The 17484-nt window shown below is 42.6% G+C and overlaps 4 protein-coding genes across 10 annotated transcripts in view; 2 read left to right on the top strand and 2 right to left on the bottom strand.

Annotated features, from left to right (window-relative positions):
• The window catches only part of megf6 (multiple EGF like domains 6), a 62782-nt gene extending 56406 nt beyond the window's left edge, over positions 1-6376 (bottom strand). For all 5 annotated transcript variants that reach the window (XR_005072747.1, XM_037087942.1, XM_037087950.1 and 2 more), the window contains exons 1-4: positions 6090-6376; positions 4986-5120; positions 4252-4364; positions 4008-4112 (exon numbers count right to left, since the gene is read on the bottom strand). Coding sequence is in view for 4 of the 5 variants with exons in the window: in XM_037087942.1 (XP_036943837.1) it covers positions 4008-4112; positions 4252-4364; positions 4986-5120; positions 6090-6166 (430 nt within the window). In the remaining variant the exon portion in view is untranslated. The remainder of the gene's footprint in view (positions 1-4007; positions 4113-4251; positions 4365-4985; positions 5121-6089) is intronic.
• Positions 6377-7034: 658 nt separating this feature from the next.
• On the top strand, positions 7035-11766 carry mffa (mitochondrial fission factor a). 3 transcript variants are annotated; one of them, XM_037117791.1, is made up of 8 exons: positions 7035-7243; positions 7908-8127; positions 8429-8598; positions 8718-8809; positions 9717-9881; positions 10749-10805; positions 10995-11079; positions 11176-11766. In XM_037117791.1, the coding sequence occupies exons 2-8, from the start codon at positions 7914-7916 to the stop codon at positions 11305-11307; spliced, it is 915 nt and encodes a 304-aa protein (XP_036973686.1). In that variant the 5' UTR covers positions 7035-7243; positions 7908-7913; the 3' UTR covers positions 11308-11766. The 3 variants fall into 3 exon arrangements, with proteins under 3 accessions (XP_036973686.1, XP_036973696.1, XP_036973704.1); XM_037117801.1 differs by lacking the exon at positions 9717-9881; XM_037117809.1 differs by lacking the exons at positions 9717-9881; positions 10749-10805.
• Positions 11767-12467: 701 nt separating this feature from the next.
• Positions 12468-14815, bottom strand: dnaaf1 (dynein axonemal assembly factor 1). Its single transcript, XM_037117742.1, has 2 exons — positions 13702-14815; positions 12468-13621 (listed from the first exon to the last, which is right to left on the bottom strand). The coding sequence occupies exons 1-2, from the start codon at positions 14642-14644 to the stop codon at positions 12756-12758; spliced, it is 1809 nt and encodes a 602-aa protein (XP_036973637.1). The 5' UTR covers positions 14645-14815; the 3' UTR covers positions 12468-12755.
• A 96-nt stretch (positions 14816-14911) lies between these two features.
• mrpl44 (mitochondrial ribosomal protein L44) lies at positions 14912-17300 on the top strand. Its single transcript, XM_037117778.1, has 4 exons — positions 14912-15087; positions 15958-16426; positions 16566-16744; positions 16833-17300. Exons 1-4 carry the CDS (start codon positions 14912-14914, stop codon positions 17008-17010), a joined length of 1002 nt encoding a protein of 333 aa, XP_036973673.1. The 3' UTR covers positions 17011-17300.
• The last annotated feature ends 184 nt before the right edge of the window (positions 17301-17484 follow it).

The raw sequence follows: 17484 nt of genomic DNA, 5'->3' as shown, positions 1-17484 counted from the left end.
TCTGCCTAATGAATTTCCAACATTCACTGTAATTTAGCTTTTTTTCCTGATAGGAATATCTGCCTCTATAGCTGCTAAATGCGCCACTATGTTTACCTACTATTGGCCAATGTTGCTGTGTAGGTAGAGTACAGTGGATTTCTAGAGCTTTTGCTGCTGAAAACAGCTGCCTGCTGGGGTGACAGCAGTGAGAGTGAACCGAAACAGTAAGGAATGAGCCAGAACCAAACTTCTCTGAGGGTTCATCGGTAGGTGCAACCTCCTTCACATGCAAGCAGTCATGTGATCCATTGTTAAAAACTATTACATTTGTTGCGTCAGCACACACACACAAAAGGGCACAAGCACACCTGTACACTTAAACATCCACATATGGAAAAGTCTGAAAAGCATCTGAGCACTGGCCTCTGACTTGTGCTTGCCTGGAGGGATAAACCAAAGGAAACAAAAACGTAATAACAATACAACAGCGCTGAATTAAATAACGTAATTCTCTCACAGAAATTTAGAAAAAAAGACAGATTGATCTATGCCTCAGGCTTCAGGAAGCCTGACGCAGCCTATGATATACGAATGGAAAGCTTGACAGCTGGACCAACACCCAGGAAATCAATCAGGCAGGGCAGAAAACAGACAGAAAGACGGACACTTACACCCCACAAAACTACATTACATGCAGCAGGATTAAGGCCACATGGGACAGGAGAAGAACATGCAGGAAACACCGTATAATAAATCTGATGAAACGTCTTCATGACCAAACATCCAGTCCAGCTGCCTTTAGATAAATCTGCGGAGGTCAACATTCCTGCCTCTCTCTACCGTATCTGCTTTTCCTCCGTCATACATGAATCACAAACAGGACAGTAATAAGTCCGTCAGTGTGGAATGCTAAAGCTCACAACGCAAATCTAATAATAAAGAGGATTCCCTGGTGAAACCGGGTGTGCACATACAGTTATCCAGGTCCACAGGTCGAGCTGTGGTTTCAGTCTCTCATGGTAATTATGTGTTGCTGGAATGTACATTACATGCCTGATATTCACTGTACACACACACACACACACACAGAGCATGTGTCCATCAAGGAATAAATCAAGGGTTAGTGAACGGCCCATTGCTCAATTTACTATATATGTTAAGACTTTATGTATAATGTTGTCAACTAGTATTATTTCAAAGTAAGAAGCCTTAAACACACAGTACACATGTATTTTCTGTTACTTTCTGTCTCCCAATCAAAGTAAAGAAAACATAAGACGTAGTTGGATGATGTCATGAAGTGGTGTGGAATCATGGGAGTTGTTGTCTTTGCCTTTGAACAATCACTGATGAAAAGCTATCTGTTGTCACTGAGGCAGAAATGTTCACAGACGAGGGGATGTATCACAGTCTTATGCACTTTTTGTGTAGTCACTTTCACATTGTGATGCAGGAACGTTACATTAAATATCTTATAATAACAGATCATTTTTGCTGCCCCCCGCCCGTTATCAATGGCTCATAGATTTGTCAGAAAGTTTAATACTACTGACTGATGTAGCCAGGTTTGTTTTTGGATCACCCTGGATCTGCTTTCCAGTGAGTTTTAACAGTGACAACTTCATAGTCATCTTCACCTACATGGAAACAAGTTGCACATGTGGGATGCAGTCCATGGTTGAAAACACTATGATAGCTGTCTAAACTTACAGTTTTAGAAGTAATAGGGACCTTCAAGATTTTCAACAGGATTCTGACACTGTATTTTTTTTTAAATCTTTTGTTCCTCTTTGGGGGAGATAATTTAGCTGAAAAGCTCTGAATAGCTTAACTCAAACTCCTTCAGCACAGGATTATTGGGGTATATGTCTGTGCACAGAGCAGAGTTTCAGTGAAGGAACCTGGCTGAGCACAGGAACTTGGCTGACTCTCTCCCTGTATAATGACTCTGGCAGAGGAGTGAGGATAAATCTGTCTAGAGAGCTGAGAGACGGAAAAACGTTTTACAAAAAGAGAGGAGCAAGATGAGTCTGAAGCACGTGATGCGCGCGAGAGAAAGAGAAAAGTTCTGATTAGATCTAATAAGAATACCTATCTGTCACTCCGCTGTGTGAAAAACAAAGAGCCCGTGTCAACACAAACGCACGGGAGGGCTACCTCTAACAAACAATGACACCTTCCTGTGAAATGTCTGAGCATGAGGAGGAGCTGTTTAAAGGTCCTGGCGGGCAGACCCTTCCTCCTGGGAAAGTCAAGGAACCAAACAGGAAAAACTCTGCAGTGTGTGCGCATGTGTTTGTGCGTGTGTGTGTTTGCAGGCATGTGGGGGGCAGGAACCGGCTACACCCCGCTCTCCATTCTGTCTCGACGGGACGCCTCCAGAACAACCATCCTCCTGTTAGTGTGTTGACACAGTCGAGCGGAGGGGTTTGGTCAGAAGAGAGGACAGACGCTGAGGGTAATGAGACAACGCTCAGAGACAAGAGGGACAATCGAGTTGTGTTTACTGCTTACTGTAAGAGTTTACCAGAAAGCAGGTTTTTTGTTTGCAACCTCGAATTCTTCAACAGTCAGTAAGATTTAATTTTGCCAAGTCAGTACAGTTTCATGTTTTCAAGTACAAATTGTTGCAAGCATTAATAACTGATATGAGGGTATTAAGCAGAGGCGGACTCTGGATGTTTGAAGGGCAGTGGCGAAAAAAATTTAAAGGGCACCACATATATGGAGGGCGGGAATTTCACCTGTGATAATATGTGGATCATTTGAGACCTTAGATAAGAGCACTGATATTACTTTGTTATCCGTACAGTACAGTTAATATACACGCAGCAGTCAGTTAGCTTAGCATGGTCCAGAGACTGGAACCAGGTTTTTTTTTTCCCAAAGGTGTGACAAAATGTACCGACCAGAACCTCCAGTGTAGGGAATTAATTACTCCAGGAATCATTTTCTTCAGTCATTTACTGGTTGTTTGGTCTATAAAATGTCAGACAATGGTGAAAAAAATGAACTCCAAAGCCCTAAATGACATCCTGAAATGTCCTCCTTTACCCACAACCCAAAGATCCGTTTCCTGTCGTAGAAGAGTACAGAAACCAGAAAATATTCACATTTAAGAAGCTGAAATTAAAGAATTTTGCCAGTTTATTTTTCATCACAGAAAATCAGTTATCAACATGTAGGCAATTAATTTAGTAACTCCAAAGATGACTAATCAACTTCCTCTATCTCATTTGTTTAATCCTGTGAGCAGCTACCAGGGAACCAGTGGAAGTTTCTGCTCCTGGCAAAGAAACAGTCCACAACATGGCCCATCATAAAATATCATTTTTTTTGGATTTGTTGCTGTTTGACTGAGCCAGGCTACCTGTTTCCTCCTGTTTTCAGCCTTCATGCTAAACTAAGCTAAGCAGCTGTGGGTTGTAGCTTCGTATTTGCCACTCTTATGTGTGAGTGGTGTTGATCTTCTTGTCTTATCGGAGCATGAATATGTATATTTCCCTTTTCCTTACCATTTTTTCAAACTAATCTGAAATGTCTGACTTCTGTTCCTGGAATATTGTCATATGTGACAGCATTTGTTCTGTCCTTCTCCTCTCTTATGAAACCATATGAAGTCAGAAGTGAATATACCCTCGTTAACATGCAGTTTTTATAGAGTGGAGGCTGAGCTCAGTTAGCCACAGCACTCCAGGCTGTAGCCTTCAAAGGAAACCATTCCTCCGAGAGAGCACTTCTTCTACCTTTAACTACCCAGAGACCCCCACAGAGCAGCCTCATCCAATCACAGCTTCACTACAGGCTCATTCTGCTTGTGCAAAGTGAAAGCATAAGGCCTGAGCCTGGCCTATTAAAGCTTTAACAACATGTTGTCCTCTGAAGATGTCAGTCAGTTCACTGGTTCACGAAGCTGCACTCAGCTCATTGCCGCACGTGGACTCCTTTATTGCAAAGGAATGGAGTATGAAGGTTTATAAAAATCAACAAAACCACTTTTCTATCAGGTGGGAATGAAAACTCACCATACTGGCAGCGCGTCCCTTTGAAGCCCAGTGGACACTGACATATCTGGCCCCCGGTCTCCGCACACTGGCCTCCATTGAAGCATGTGTTGCCACTGCACAGCCCTGCGGATGCCACAAGGCTGCTGATGTATGTACTCGACATGGCTTCAGCCAAGATATTGCATTATCAAACTGATACAACAGCTTCGTAGCAGGATTACACCTAGTCCTATGCGTTGTAAAATGCTGTTCTGTTACTCACTGTGCAGACATCCCATCTCTTCACCGCTCATCCGAGTCCAGCCAGGGCAGCACTGATAGACTGTGTGAAAGTCCATGCTGTACACCTGTTTGTAAGCTGTGTAGTATGCTGTCCTGAGGAGGAGGAATTATGTTAGAGTCAAATAAGAGGATTTCCAGGAAGTTCCTTTATGGATTCATTCATATTCATTCATTCTTCAAATGTTCACTCGTGGACTCCATGTCCAAAAACATGCCTTCTCAGATGCCCCTATGGTAGATAAAATATAGGATGATAAAGTTCCCTCTAGGGTGCCCTGCAAGTGCCCTCTTTTTCCACCCCTGCCTGTCAAACATCCTCAGTCCACCACTGCACATGTTTATAGGAATCAAGAACTCATTCATGCAGCTCAGTATTACATCAATACGTCGATTATATGTGTGGTGTTAGCAGGCATTTTTTCGAATGACACCAGTGTTGTATATTCACAGCTGCTGTGTGTCTTATTAAGATGACTTCAAGACTATGATCTCCAGTTCCACTAAGCAGTCAAAGAGAAAGATTTCCCTCCAAAGTCATTCCAATAGAGCTTATAAAAATGGCTCCAGATCAGATAAGTTCAGACTCTACACTGGGTCAGTGTGTAAAACACTCCATCATGACATCATGACTGTGCTTATGAATGAGACATCTTCATGGAGTAGTAATGCTAATTGACATAGTGTATGTGCAGTGTGGGTATTTTTTGCCTTTACCTTCTCTCGTAGCCCATACACCATCTGTGGCTGGTGCAGCCCTGTTTCCACACCTTAACCATGCGGGTAAAAGCCTGGACACAAGGCTGACGCCCCCCCAGCATGGACATCTCCTGGTCAGCACAAACATTTGGCCTGTGAGTGGATAACACACAGAAAAATATTTGAAAGACATGTTGCTGTGTATAATATGTTTAATTGCTTGATTGATTTCAGAGAAGGGCTATGGATCTTCCCATGCATGCGCTCCAACAGACAGGAGCTTTCACCTGCTCAGTTGCATTAACATCAGCTCATTGCACACTGTCAAACCATCACAGCTTCCTGATCGTTGCAGTATGCTTAATTAAGGTCCAGATAAAGAAAAACAAAACAGCACATGGGTTGGACACTGCCTCCAGGCAATAAATAACTGAAGAAATTCCACAGGAAATTAAGTTTCTTACTCTCTGGAGTTATTTGCATGTTCATGTGCGTGCATGCACGCATTGAAGTGTGTATGACCACTACACAGCAGCAACAGAGGTTTGGCAGAGACACAGTCCGCGGTCCTAGACAGTCTGTGTTGTCAGTGCAGGTACCCTAAGCTATCCAGAGGTGTCCTCCAAAAACATCTGGCTTCAATACAGAGCAGCCTGACGTTAATTAGAGGAAGTATTCTCCCTCTCCAGTAATGAAAACGATTCCGTCATTCATGTCCAAGACAGACTATTTAAATTCAGAAACCTCTGGTAGAGTACAGTGCCACAAAAGAAATAATACATGCCATAGGAAGCTATTATGCAGAAGCACGTTACAGCAGTGCAATTAAACACACATCCATCCCCATAGGGGACCTGGAAGAGCGACTCCTAGTGGACATTGAACAGATTGAACTATAACAGAAATACGGACAAAAGCAACAGTTAAATCATTTATGTATATAAACATATATTTTTAAAAATGTTTCTGTCGTTCTGTTTTGCATGCTTCGACATGTTGCGTCTCTCTCATGTCAAAGCATGTTAAAGAAAAACTTTTCTCATCCAGCTGATTATTCAATAAAATCTAGCAGGCTGAGTTCAAACTAATAAAAACAGCCTAAAACGAAAAAGCGTCACTTACATGCCAGGCTGCAGGTCCAAGGATGATGCGACGCGCATAGTGCTGAATAATATCACACACAAAATATCCAGGAACATTATTTCAGCCAGTTCCACACACACACGGAGAGAAGCAGTGAATCGGCGCAGCCTCCGTGTCCATCAGATGAAGAAGAGCATCCTGGCAGTTACGTTAAGTCCGCTGGAGGACATGACTGAGAAGTTGGTGTTTGTCTTGCATTGATATCTCCCCCCAAGATCCAGACGTGATTTCCCGTTTACTCACTGGTGTTGCAGAGGGACGACTTGTCTCATGTCAATCGCAGCATTTGAATGGCTCCTGGTGAATGCACCACCCACAGTCACTGAGGGGGCCACCTCCCCAAACCCCCCGCGACATTGACCTGTGCGTGAACACATGATGCGTTCAAATGTTCCGTTTCATCCAAAAGGAAATCCTCGCTAAAAGTTTTCTCTTAGTTCTGAGAAGTTCTGCCCAACCATTCAGTGTAAACGACAGTGGATTACGCACTGATCTCTGGACAGGATAGGACGTGATTTTACGCCATACACTGTTTATTTTATTCCATAGCCTACATGAATCAATAAATCTTCAACTTACACGATTTATATGATGACATTTTATGTGCTAATATTTTACATTAAATATTCATTACGTCACGAATTCCGATGAGGGAAATTAAGGTGTCACAGCAGCGTAAGAACAAAAACAGATGCATTGTACAAATAAAAAAAACTTAAAAGGGAGTAATATACAATATGAATATCCGCTATAGACAAGATGAGCCTTGAAAAATAAACCAAATAAATCAAAATATATTACCTATTTAAATAATAAATGTAATTAAATTAGTTGAAATGTAAGCAAAGTCACAAACGTATCGAATTTCGTTTTCTATTTTTAATTTCAGCGCTTGGTGCATGTGACGTCACTTCCTCCCGAGCTTTCGTACTTCCTGTTTGGAGAACAGATAGAGGAAGAAGAGAGGAGAATCCTCTCTCGTAGCAACACAAGGAGATGTTTGACAGCTTCATCATCTGCAATACGTACATTTAACTGGACCATTCGGTGTATTAATATATACGTTTTTGTTTCCTTCGGAATTTAACAGTTATTATTCGGATACGTAGCTATCTTTAGCACCAAACCAAACGGTAAGAAACCGAAACTAACACGCTAGCTTGAAATGGCGCAAATGCGTTGTCTAGGTAGCTGTCTAACCTCATTTGACATTAGCTTCAGGATTTTGTTGGGAGACTCAAACCACCGAGCTGAACAGCAGCATGTTACTAATAACTGCAAATACGGGGGAATGTTAGGTTATGATCAGTAGCTTATCAAATAAGTACTGTATTAGCTTTACTTGTATTAGCCACTTGAATGTTCTCAACGTTGATATTAGCATTATGTTAGCATTGATGTTAAACAAGATTCATATGGTGTAAAGCAATGAGTAGCTGCAGCAGCTCCTGTCTGACTCAGTCAAACTAGTAACTGTAGCCTCTCTGTGTTCGTCTGCAAAGTCAGAAGTTATCGTCATATGATTGTGTCACGAGCAGTTTTCCATTTCTTGCTCCCAGCTTCTCATCAGCCTCCCCGGTATTGTCCTGGGTGTTGACTGAGGAGATTTTTGTTTTGTGATGTGCTGTGTTGTAGTTGCAGATGAATTATATGAGCCAGTAGGCATGTAGTGTTGACAAGTTCAACATGAGATAATGTCAGAACACACCTGTCTGTCATATTGTCTTGTTTTCTGACCTGTGTGACCTTTCTGTGACTAACAATCAGCGCTGTTTTCCTGAACAAATCATTCCACAGAGCCAAATGAGCGCAGCAGCATTCCCTTCCCCCACGGCAGAGATGGCCGAGATGAACCGAATCCAGTATGAGCTGGAGTACACCGAAGGGATCAGCCAGAGGATGCGTATCCCTGAGATGCTCAAAGTGGCTCCTCAAGCCCATGAAATCCCTAATGTTGGATCTCAGGATGTCTACCAAGGTGTCATAATGCAAGTCCCAGAGAGAATTGTGATTTCAGGTCAGTAAACTGTTGTGTATGTGGGGGGATGGGTTTTCTATGCTGTTCAACATCTTTTATCGCACACAAACCTGTCAGCTGACTGTAATCAAACTAAGTAATGTTGTTATGGCCACAGATACAAGATAAGCCTCTATCAGGAGTTTGTCCATCCCTTTTAGTAATCAGCATTAGAATCACGTCAAGTACCTGTGAATAGAAAAGTCCTCAGTCAACTTCAGCCTTATAATCACAGCATATTATGTAATCTGAAAAAGTAGAAAATGCATCTATCACTCATTCCAAAACTTTCCTTTGTCAGGAGACAGTAATGATGCCCAGTTCCCCAGACCCAGAGACCTGGACCTAATCCAGTCAACACCAATAGACACCCTATCACTGAAGACTCCACCCAGAGTCCTCACCCTCAATGAGCGGCCCCTGGACTTCCTGGAGGAGGAGCAGCGAGCAGCTCCAGACAGCGAGGAGGTGGTAAGTGATAGAGTAATCAGTTGTCCATTACTAAGGGTATAAAATTCACGTACTGACTAAAATAATTTCCTTACAATAAACCATAACCCAAATAAACTCATTGCCATTACTCCTTGTAGTTGCGGCCCCAAGGACGATTACGGCGGGAACGCTCAGCCAGTGAGAATGCGGCTGCTCGTTATAACAGTCAGCTGACCCACAATGATTCTGCGTGAGTATTGTTGTGGATACGCCATTGTTAGCCTGCTACCAGCTCCATCTTATCACCTACATGCATGCACTGGCACGTTGAATCTGTCTCTTAGTTTATGATTGCTTCCATCCCTTTGTCTTTGTGATGTGGATGGTTGTCTGGTGTTACTGGCGTTGTTTGCTGTTTTTGGTGTGGGAATTCAGCTCTATTTTTTGCTGACACTGATCAATTAACACCATGAATTTAAACGTTTGATGTTCTAATCAGTTTTGATTTGATCCTTTAAAGATTTTAAAAATGTTAAGTGATTGGTGATGAAATGATGGAAAAATATTTCCATTTAGTCTATAAACACACAAAGGCAACACTTCCCCTCTTCTGCAACACTGTCGCTGTAAAACATTAACGGAAAATTCTGATGCAGGCTATAAATTATTAATGCAAGCTATTCAGATATCAAGAATATCTAGATTGTTGACATCTGAGGATCTTGCACAACATGCAAGTCAAAAATGATAAATATTAGATTGGGACTTGGTTTTTGTACATATAGAGAAATATTATTCTGTGGCCAAAACGTTGTTTATGTCCCAATCACTTTCCTCAAGATAATTGCATGTGACTGTAAGCTTACCAATATTTGGCTCATTTGCTTCCTTAAGTTTACATCTCCTCCTCTGTTTCTGTGGTTTGTTGAGTGTATTTTATGCTAGTAAAGCACTGTTAGTGGTTGGCAGGTTAAATCTCCAGCTGTTATGGCAATATTACTTTTGTTCACTCTCACTCAGTTGCAGTTTCTTACAAAGTCAGTAAAACCGAAGACACTTTCTTTTCCTTATTTCTCTCCCTCTCCTTCCTCCTTCCTTTGTCTTTTTTCTTCCCTTTCCCTCCGAATTGGCTGCTCTTAATGGTGTTCACTGAACAGTGCGACCCCGTCCCCCCCAGCCACTGTCCACCCTTGCCCCCCTCTCACCGTGACTGAGGAAGAACACAACCTGTACAGCGCTAGCGGTGTTCTATCTTTCATCCAGTCCACTACACGTCGGGCTTACCAACAAGTCCTGGAGGTCTTGGATGAGAACCCTCGCAGGTGACCTCCCAATCATCCGGTCATTTTTTGCTCTGAAAAAATTTGACTTACAACACAGGCCGCATCAGTTGTGTTTACTTCTTCAAAGCCTCGTTAGATCTACTTTTTATTTCTGTTTCACAGCACCCTGCGTTTAAGGGGAGGGCGTGCTATCTCTGAAATGCTGTTGGCCCTTACCTTTATTGGTGTGTTTTTTGTGATAGGCTCAAGCATAACATTAACATTTCTAACTAATTATTTGTAACATCCAATAACAATATTAATACAGCAAGCATTAGACAAAATGTAAATGTGGCCATTTTCGCCTTGTTCACCTGTCCAACACGTGACTTTTCTCAAAAGTTCGACCCAGGTAGGTGGAGTTCATTCTTGCAGGAGCTCTTCAGGTGAAACGTTGCACTAGGCCTTGTCAGCCATTTGAGATTAATATTTCACTTTGAAGACAAGTTAATGGTCCCCATAAGGAGATTTGTCGTATCAGGAAAACTGATAACTTTTAACTCCCTGAGGAAGGTAAAAGCAAAAAGAAAGACCTTCAGATATCACCAGTGTGTATTGATATTCTGCCCACTTCAGAAGTTCGATTGGCACAACTTTGTTTAACACTCTAAGCCGCTCGTCCCGTAGGGCAAAGGTTTTTGAAAATCACTTCTTGCAAATTTTGTGATCTATTTTCGAAGAATAAATGAATGAAGTCTTCTTTAAGACCACATGCTTAGCCTGATGGTTTCCGGGACCACACAGTGAATGTAGCTATGCAAAGGACGTTCAAGCTGTGTGCATGTTTGCAACACTGTACCATGTGTTTGTTGCTCTATCTCTCTTATTTTTCCCTTCTTCCAACCCTGTCTTTCCCCACCTCTGTAGCAAACCATCACTGCGAGGGGGGTCGGCCTCGAGCTCCAACCCCCTGCATGACTCCAGGTAACTTCACCTGGTTATCTTCATTCTGATCCTTTGTCATTTCCTCATCCTTTCCTACCTTCCATTCTCATTTCGAGTCAAGAATCATTTGAATCATCCATAAAATGGTGATGCACGCTTTATCTAAAGTATGCTAAATCATACTCACTTTATTTATGTAATGCTCAAAGTGTCGTGTCTCTTTTCCAGGCTCGCCTTATCAACATATGAAGCCACACTGGATGGAGGGCCTGATGACATGACTGTGGTTGATGCAACAACACTGCGACGTCAGGTTAGTTCTTAATAAATGCACTCCCTCCATCTTGTTGAGTGAGAGCTAATCGTTTCGTGCCTGTCACTGACAAAACTTTAAATTATCTACATCTAGCTCATCAAGTTGAACAGGAGACTCCAACATTTGGAGGAGGAGAACAAGGAGCGAACAAAGAGAGAGATGATCCTGTACTCGGTCACTGTGGCTTTCTGGCTCGTCAACACCTGGGTGTGGTTGCGACGTTAGAGTCGTCCCATGTTGCTGCCGTCACCATGAAGGAAGAGCGCACTGGCCCCTATTCCACGTGTCAAATGTTAGCTACTCGCTGCACTCAGTCCCTGTGTGTTCAGGACCTTGACATGTGTTCAAGGCCTGTGGCCCACAAGGCTGATATTATGATTTTTGTTTATTTAATACATGTACAGTTTTATTTTTTTACTCTTATTTCACCCTGTCTCATTTTTTCTCACATTTTTGTTTTTATTACAAATCTTCTTGCTCAATGCTAAGCATGACTTGCTGTAAATATTTATTCATGTCACTCAGAGCTTTGGGGGGAACTCAACCAGAGATACAGTATATCGTAGTTTACCAATATAGGTAAATGGAGGTGTAGTGTTGAGATGTAACATGTTGAATATTTATTGCTGACAGAGAAATATGTGACTTGGACTTGGAAATGTAATACAATTTAGTAAAACCATACATATGGAGTGTTGTTTTTTATTGATGCATTAACTGACATACACACATCACTATAATTGTTTTGTTTGAAATAGGAACACGTCTCTCAATGTTTCATTTCTTTTTCATGAAATAATATTATTATATATTAAAGGTGTAATATGTAAGGATTGGCCATCTGTAACATTCATACTCCACCCAAATGGGGCAGCATATCACTAGAGAAACGCTAATGTGTGGATGTGCAGCTTGGAGCACCAGGGGAGTGGTGCTGTTAACTAGCACAGGAGCTTTGGACCAAGGCAGGCTGGGGACTGCTGGTCAGCAGGTTCAATTATGTAAATATCTCTGGAATCAGTCATACAGATACATACTATGCACAATATGTAGTCATAAATTCAAAACTGTCTTCACAGTCTTTTGATAACTTAAGTTGATTTTTTTTTGTATATTTGTATCACCAGATTTATTTTCTCACATACCTCTCTGGGCTTCTGCATAATTCCATTGTGCACCTTAACAATATAATACAATTCAGCTTTGGCCTTTCAAGTGGAAAATCTGGGCTCCCCTGCTTTAGATACAATGGAAGTGTACTTAAGTCAGTTTAATTAGTGTACAAGAGATTCAAAATAGTGATAATCTAGCCATTAATTTTTGCCTTATCCTAAAAGAAGGTATAAAGCTATTATAGCAACAACAGAAAAAATGTGAAAGAAAACTACAGATGGAGTAAGATTTATTCAGTCTGTTTCCACACAGTATTACAATTTACCATATAGACAAAATGGCTTTGAAATTCTTTAACACAAATATGCTTGACAATGAATTACTCTTCTAAATATTCTCTTTTTTTATTAAATCTTTGCCCTTATCGGGCAGTTAACGGTCTCAAATAGATGGTCTATAACTTGTCAGTATGGAGACGTATTTGATTTGAAGTCGAGTCCTGTAAAAATATGTAGTTTGTGACTTTAATCCGACACAAAATGCTCTAAACCTTGAATGCATCATTCCAGCTCCTCAATCAGGCAGCGTGGTGGAGAGGAGGTTTGGATTGTTTGGGACTTCCCCACTGGTCCAAAAATGGATCGCTCAAGGGTGCCCAAATCCTCTGAATACACCAATGATGAAGACTTGCTGGAGACCTCAGCTGATTTGTCGCAGTCACTCAGTAAGAACAGCGAATCCCCATCTGGACTAAAGTTCGGCATGCCCTCACTCTGATCCCCAGTAGGTTGATCCTCATCGTCACCTCCTGATATGACCTCTATTTTTGGTGTGAACATTTGCTGGGAAGGGAACATCGCCGCCAAGTCGTCTGTGTCCACGTCCTCTAGATCGGGCAGGTCATCGATACGCAGCGAGCGAAGTGGGGGAAGGTCAATGGTTTCCAGCTGCTCTTCATCCTCCAGCTCTGTAACCAGTGGTCCAGGACCGTGTGCTGGTGGCACAACCCCGTCTGCTTCAGGAGGAGCTTCCCCGACTCGATAAGGCTGTTTCTTTCCCGACTTGTGCTCTCTCTCGGCTTCATCTCTCATGAGCTGGAGTCCACGTCTCTGGTTTTGTTGTTCTTCATCTTCTTTTCCGACAATGCTTTCTTTCTCTTGGGGTGAGTTCTCTGAATCGACCCCTTCTTTCTCTTCCATCACCAGCTGCTTTATCTCTGATTTGTCCTGGTCAACTTTAACTACCTGCTCTCTCTGTTGACCTGACCGTTCTGCTTCTAGACGTTCACCGTTTGGCTGATGTTCAGCCTGTGTCAGTTGCTCTTCATGGGCATCCAGGCTGCCCTCGACAAAGGCTTGGATCTTCTCTCCTTGTGATGAAGTTGAGATTTGGGTGTTGTTTTCCTCACATGGAGTCTCAGTCACCCCTGAAATGAAGTAGACTGTACTGTTAGAAGCTGCAAATCCATATTTACTCTAGGTAGTATTGTAATAGCTGAAAGCTTACCTTTCTCCTGAAGCTCTCGAAGGCGTCGTCTCTCCAGGGCTTTCTTTCTGATCTCCGCCATGTTGTCCAAGCTGCTCTGAATTTTCCTCCTCTCTCGGGTCTCCCATTGCTCCCTCTCCTTACGCTCCCCTTCCAGCCCTCCCACTGCCCAAGCCTCTGCACATGCCCTGTCTTTGGGGAACACAGGGCGGTCATCGAGGAAGGTGAGCTGCTTGAGGCGCACAATCATGGTCTTCCTGTAGTATGGGATTTTCTTCACCACCTCATTTCCCATTAGGTTTAGCACCCGCAGCTCTGGCATGGCCTCAAGCACAGACAGGATCTCGGGTTCATCTAACAGATTGTGAGACATGTCCAGCACGCTGATTGCCAGACACTGACTCAGGTGCTCTACGTCCCTCACAGTCTTCAGCTTGTTGTGGGCAATCTGCAGTGTGCTCAGGTCAGGAAGGCAGGAGATGCTCTCGATGATGTTTATGTAGTTGTTGGAGACATTAAGGGAGCAGAGCTTTTTCAGAGGTTCCAGGTTCTCCAGCTTGTGGATGAGGTTCTGCTGAAGGAACAAGCAACGCAGATCAGTCTGAGCATCCAGGTTCTCAATGCGTTGAAGCCCGTTGCTCTCAAGCCAGAGACACTTTAGTCCTGTGTACTCCTCCAAGTTCTCGATGGTGGAAAAACCTTTGAAATGCAGGTACAGTGTGTCATTCAGGCAAGGTGTTAAGTAAAGTTTGTTCTGCTTGCAGTGGTCTTTCAGGAATCCTTTGGTCATTCTTGGACTTGAGTGTTTTTCCTGTTTCTCTTGAGGTGGGCTTTGCAGAGTTTTGATATTCTCCTTGTTTCTCCCATCTTTGACCGAAGAAGTAGTGTCGGCGTCTCCACCTGCCTTTTGAGTCGACTGCACCACTTTATCTTCCGTCATTTCCTGTATTTTAGCAGAGGACATCGCCAAAAAATATATCGAAGTAACACGCAGGCGAAAGAGATATAATGTAAACGTATTTTTCTTGCGTTTTCCGGCAGATTGTAAGACGTGCAGTCCCGTAAATGTCACTCAGCAGTCCGGTCCGTTTACTAACGTCGGGTAACGTTTATTTTGGTCTCCATGGCAACGCTTGTTCCTCACGTCAGAACTGATCTTAGCTGACCGGATGTTGTTTCTCGTTCCGTGTCGGACACCTTTAGCTGTTGCACTCCGCTGTCACTGAACGACATGGCGTCAGGGTATATACTAAATCGTGGTGCGCTAACGTTAGGCATTCATTGTCAGCGTGTCTGCAGAAATGTATCAGTGACACAGGTCAGAGAGAAGAAGCGATGGATGAGAGCGTACACATACCTCATGGAGAAGAAGTTGAAGCTCGAAGGACCTCCGCCGCCGAAGCCACGGTGAGGCTAACGTTAGCTAACACAAGAGCTCACTAGAGAGCACTTCAAGGCCACGAATGTGTTCTTTATATCTATATATATATATATCTATATATATATATATATATATATATATATATATATATATATATATATATAGTCAGTGTGTTTATTCATTGTAGCCGATTGAGTAGGCTTGTAATAGAAAATATTGTAGTTATATTACATGGGTTGTTAATGCGGACTTGTGTAGCAGGGTGAGTGTGGTTACTATGTCCACAGTTTTTAACGCGAACCCCGTCGCTAAGCTATCAAACATGGTTCCTTTGCTCAAGTGGAGGAAAGTCCGACCGGATCTCTTGCTCCAGTTTGTGCATCACTTTATCAACAAAATAAAGTTGCGTTGTTAGTAACTTCAAACCAAAAAGTTTTGTAGCAATCCCTAGACACTTTTTTTTCAGAATTATTTCTTTTACTAGTATGTAAGACCTCAGTATTTCAGCTAGGTTAAATGCTCCAGGGGGGCGGATGTGCCTTGGGGAGGTTAAAAACGCAGATATTTGGCCCGAAATACAGACGCTTGGCGTCGATGTCCATCCATCTTGGGTTTTTAGAAAGTTACCAATATTACTAATTGTTGTTAGGAAGCTTTTATGGCACTTAAAGCAGCGTAAAGACTTGAACCGTGAACTAGAGTAACAAGTGGATGCAAACTCGGCATTTCAAAATAAAGGTCTCTGAGTGTGAATAATTCACCACATAACAAAGGCTAAATTGAATATTTAGTTCATTTTTTTTTTCTCCAAGGCAATGGAGGGGGAATCTCTGCACGCAATTGAAATCTTGTTTTAGACGAAGTCAGGACTCAATCCATGTTTGCAATTCTTTCAGGTCACAACTGCCTAACTGGGATTACCATGCAGAGGTTCAGGCTTTCAGCAATCGCCTCCATGAGAACTTCTCCCTGGAGCTTCTGAAAACAGCCTTCATCAATCCCTGTTACCTTCAGGCAGAGCAAGAGAGGAGACGGGGGTTAGGCGTGGACTCTGAGGCCACCGCTCTTGTTCTGAAAGATAACATTCAGCTTAGTACAACAGGAGTGGCTTTCACCAAAAGCTTCCTGACTGACTGGTGCAGGGCCAGCTTCCCGAGCCTGCCGAGTGAGGGGGTGGAGGGTATCGTAGGGCACCTTACCAGTCTAACAGTTGTCACCCATGTAGCGAGAAATCTTGGCATTGAAGACTTAACCATGAGTGCAGAGTGCCCTGTTCCTGATGATGTGATTCATCATACATTCATGGCGGTGATTGGAGCACTGGAGAAGAGCAGTGGAGCAGAGCGAACTGGATTTTTCCTCAGGGTAAGAAGCGTGCTACAGAGTTCTTTGTGTTGTTTCAAAGTCACTATTGTTTATCTACCTTAAGATTCCTCAATTGGCTCAATTGTTTGTACAGAAGTGTCACATTTTCCTTTTTCTTCACCTTCCCCATTCTCCATAGGATTTCCTGGCCACTCAGCTAATTGGGAAGGACCTGTTTGATATGTGGACAGTTGTCAATCCCATGGGGCTACTCGTGGAGGAGCTTACTAAGAGGAACGTTGCTCTGCCAGAGCCTCGCCTCATCAGGGCTGCCGGAGCCAGCACTGTCCTGCCACTATACTTTGTGGGCTTATACAGGTATGGGTGCTAAATACTGCAAATAACGCATTGCTTTTGGAGTCATGTTGGCATGATTCATAACTGTTTTTCCTGTGTGCTGTTTCAGTGACAAGAAGCTGCTGGCTCAGGGTCCAGGAGAGACACTCGTTGCAGCAGAGGAAGAGGCGGCTCGTGTGGCCCTTCGTAAAATCTATGGCTACATGGAAAACCGCAGACCCTCTGACTTCTCTCCACCACCACAGCAGCATCAGCAGCCACTTATTCAATCAGTCAGCAGTAATTAATGATGTGACAACTCCCATGCTGTGGACTACAGACTGGCTATGGATTGTATGGATCATTGTTGTTTCAGTTGTCAATTTGAACATCCGTTTCCCTCAGACAAAGGAAAGCAAAATAAGCCTTATTTTCCACAATTTGACTGGTTACATAGCTTAGCTCAGCTGATGACCTACAGTATAGGTTCAGTTGTCCATAGCAAAAAATAGCTCTTGTCTGGTTGTCTTTGTAAATATTCTGATTGACATCTGTTATGTTATTCATCTGTAATAAAAATAAGTATGTAAGTACTTCATTACTTTGTGCATTTTTGGGGGATAGTGACTATTTTCTACCACATTGTGTATGCTTTTATGAGAGATTAATGTGTTGATATAAACTTAATATCTATTTTTAGCATTATCCAACACATAACTTGCATTTCACAATTTCAGTTGTAGCTAACTGCCTAAGAATTTAAAGAATTGCCATGAAGATAA

The sequence above is a fragment of the Acanthopagrus latus genome, chromosome 2 (assembly GCF_904848185.1).
Source record: "Acanthopagrus latus isolate v.2019 chromosome 2, fAcaLat1.1, whole genome shotgun sequence".
Lineage (NCBI taxonomy): Eukaryota > Metazoa > Chordata > Actinopteri > Spariformes > Sparidae > Acanthopagrus > Acanthopagrus latus.
This window is presented reverse-complemented; position numbering and strand designations above follow the sequence as displayed.

Excerpts from the sequence above, each read along its gene's own strand:
- mffa (XM_037117791.1), top strand. The coding sequence starts at position 7,914 with ATGAGCGCAGCAGCATTCCCTTCCCCCACGGCAGAGATGGCCGAGATG. Across the intron at positions 8,128-8,428 it reads AGAGAGAATTGTGATTTCAG|GAGACAGTAATGATGCCCAG; the intron begins GTCAGTAAACTG and ends TTCCTTTGTCAG. Across the intron at positions 8,810-9,716 it reads CTGACCCACAATGATTCTGC|TGCGACCCCGTCCCCCCCAG; the intron begins GTGAGTATTGTT and ends TTCACTGAACAG.
- dnaaf1 (XM_037117742.1), bottom strand. The coding sequence starts at position 14,644 with ATGTCCTCTGCTAAAATACAGGAAATGACGGAAGATAAAGTGGTGCAG. Across the intron at positions 13,622-13,701 it reads TCGAGAGCTTCAGGAGAAAG|GGGTGACTGAGACTCCATGT; the intron begins GTAAGCTTTCAG and ends ACTTCATTTCAG.
- mrpl44 (XM_037117778.1), top strand. The coding sequence starts at position 14,912 with ATGGCGTCAGGGTATATACTAAATCGTGGTGCGCTAACGTTAGGCATT. Across the intron at positions 15,088-15,957 it reads CCTCCGCCGCCGAAGCCACG|GTCACAACTGCCTAACTGGG; the intron begins GTGAGGCTAACG and ends CAATTCTTTCAG. Across the intron at positions 16,745-16,832 it reads TACTTTGTGGGCTTATACAG|TGACAAGAAGCTGCTGGCTC; the intron begins GTATGGGTGCTA and ends GTGCTGTTTCAG.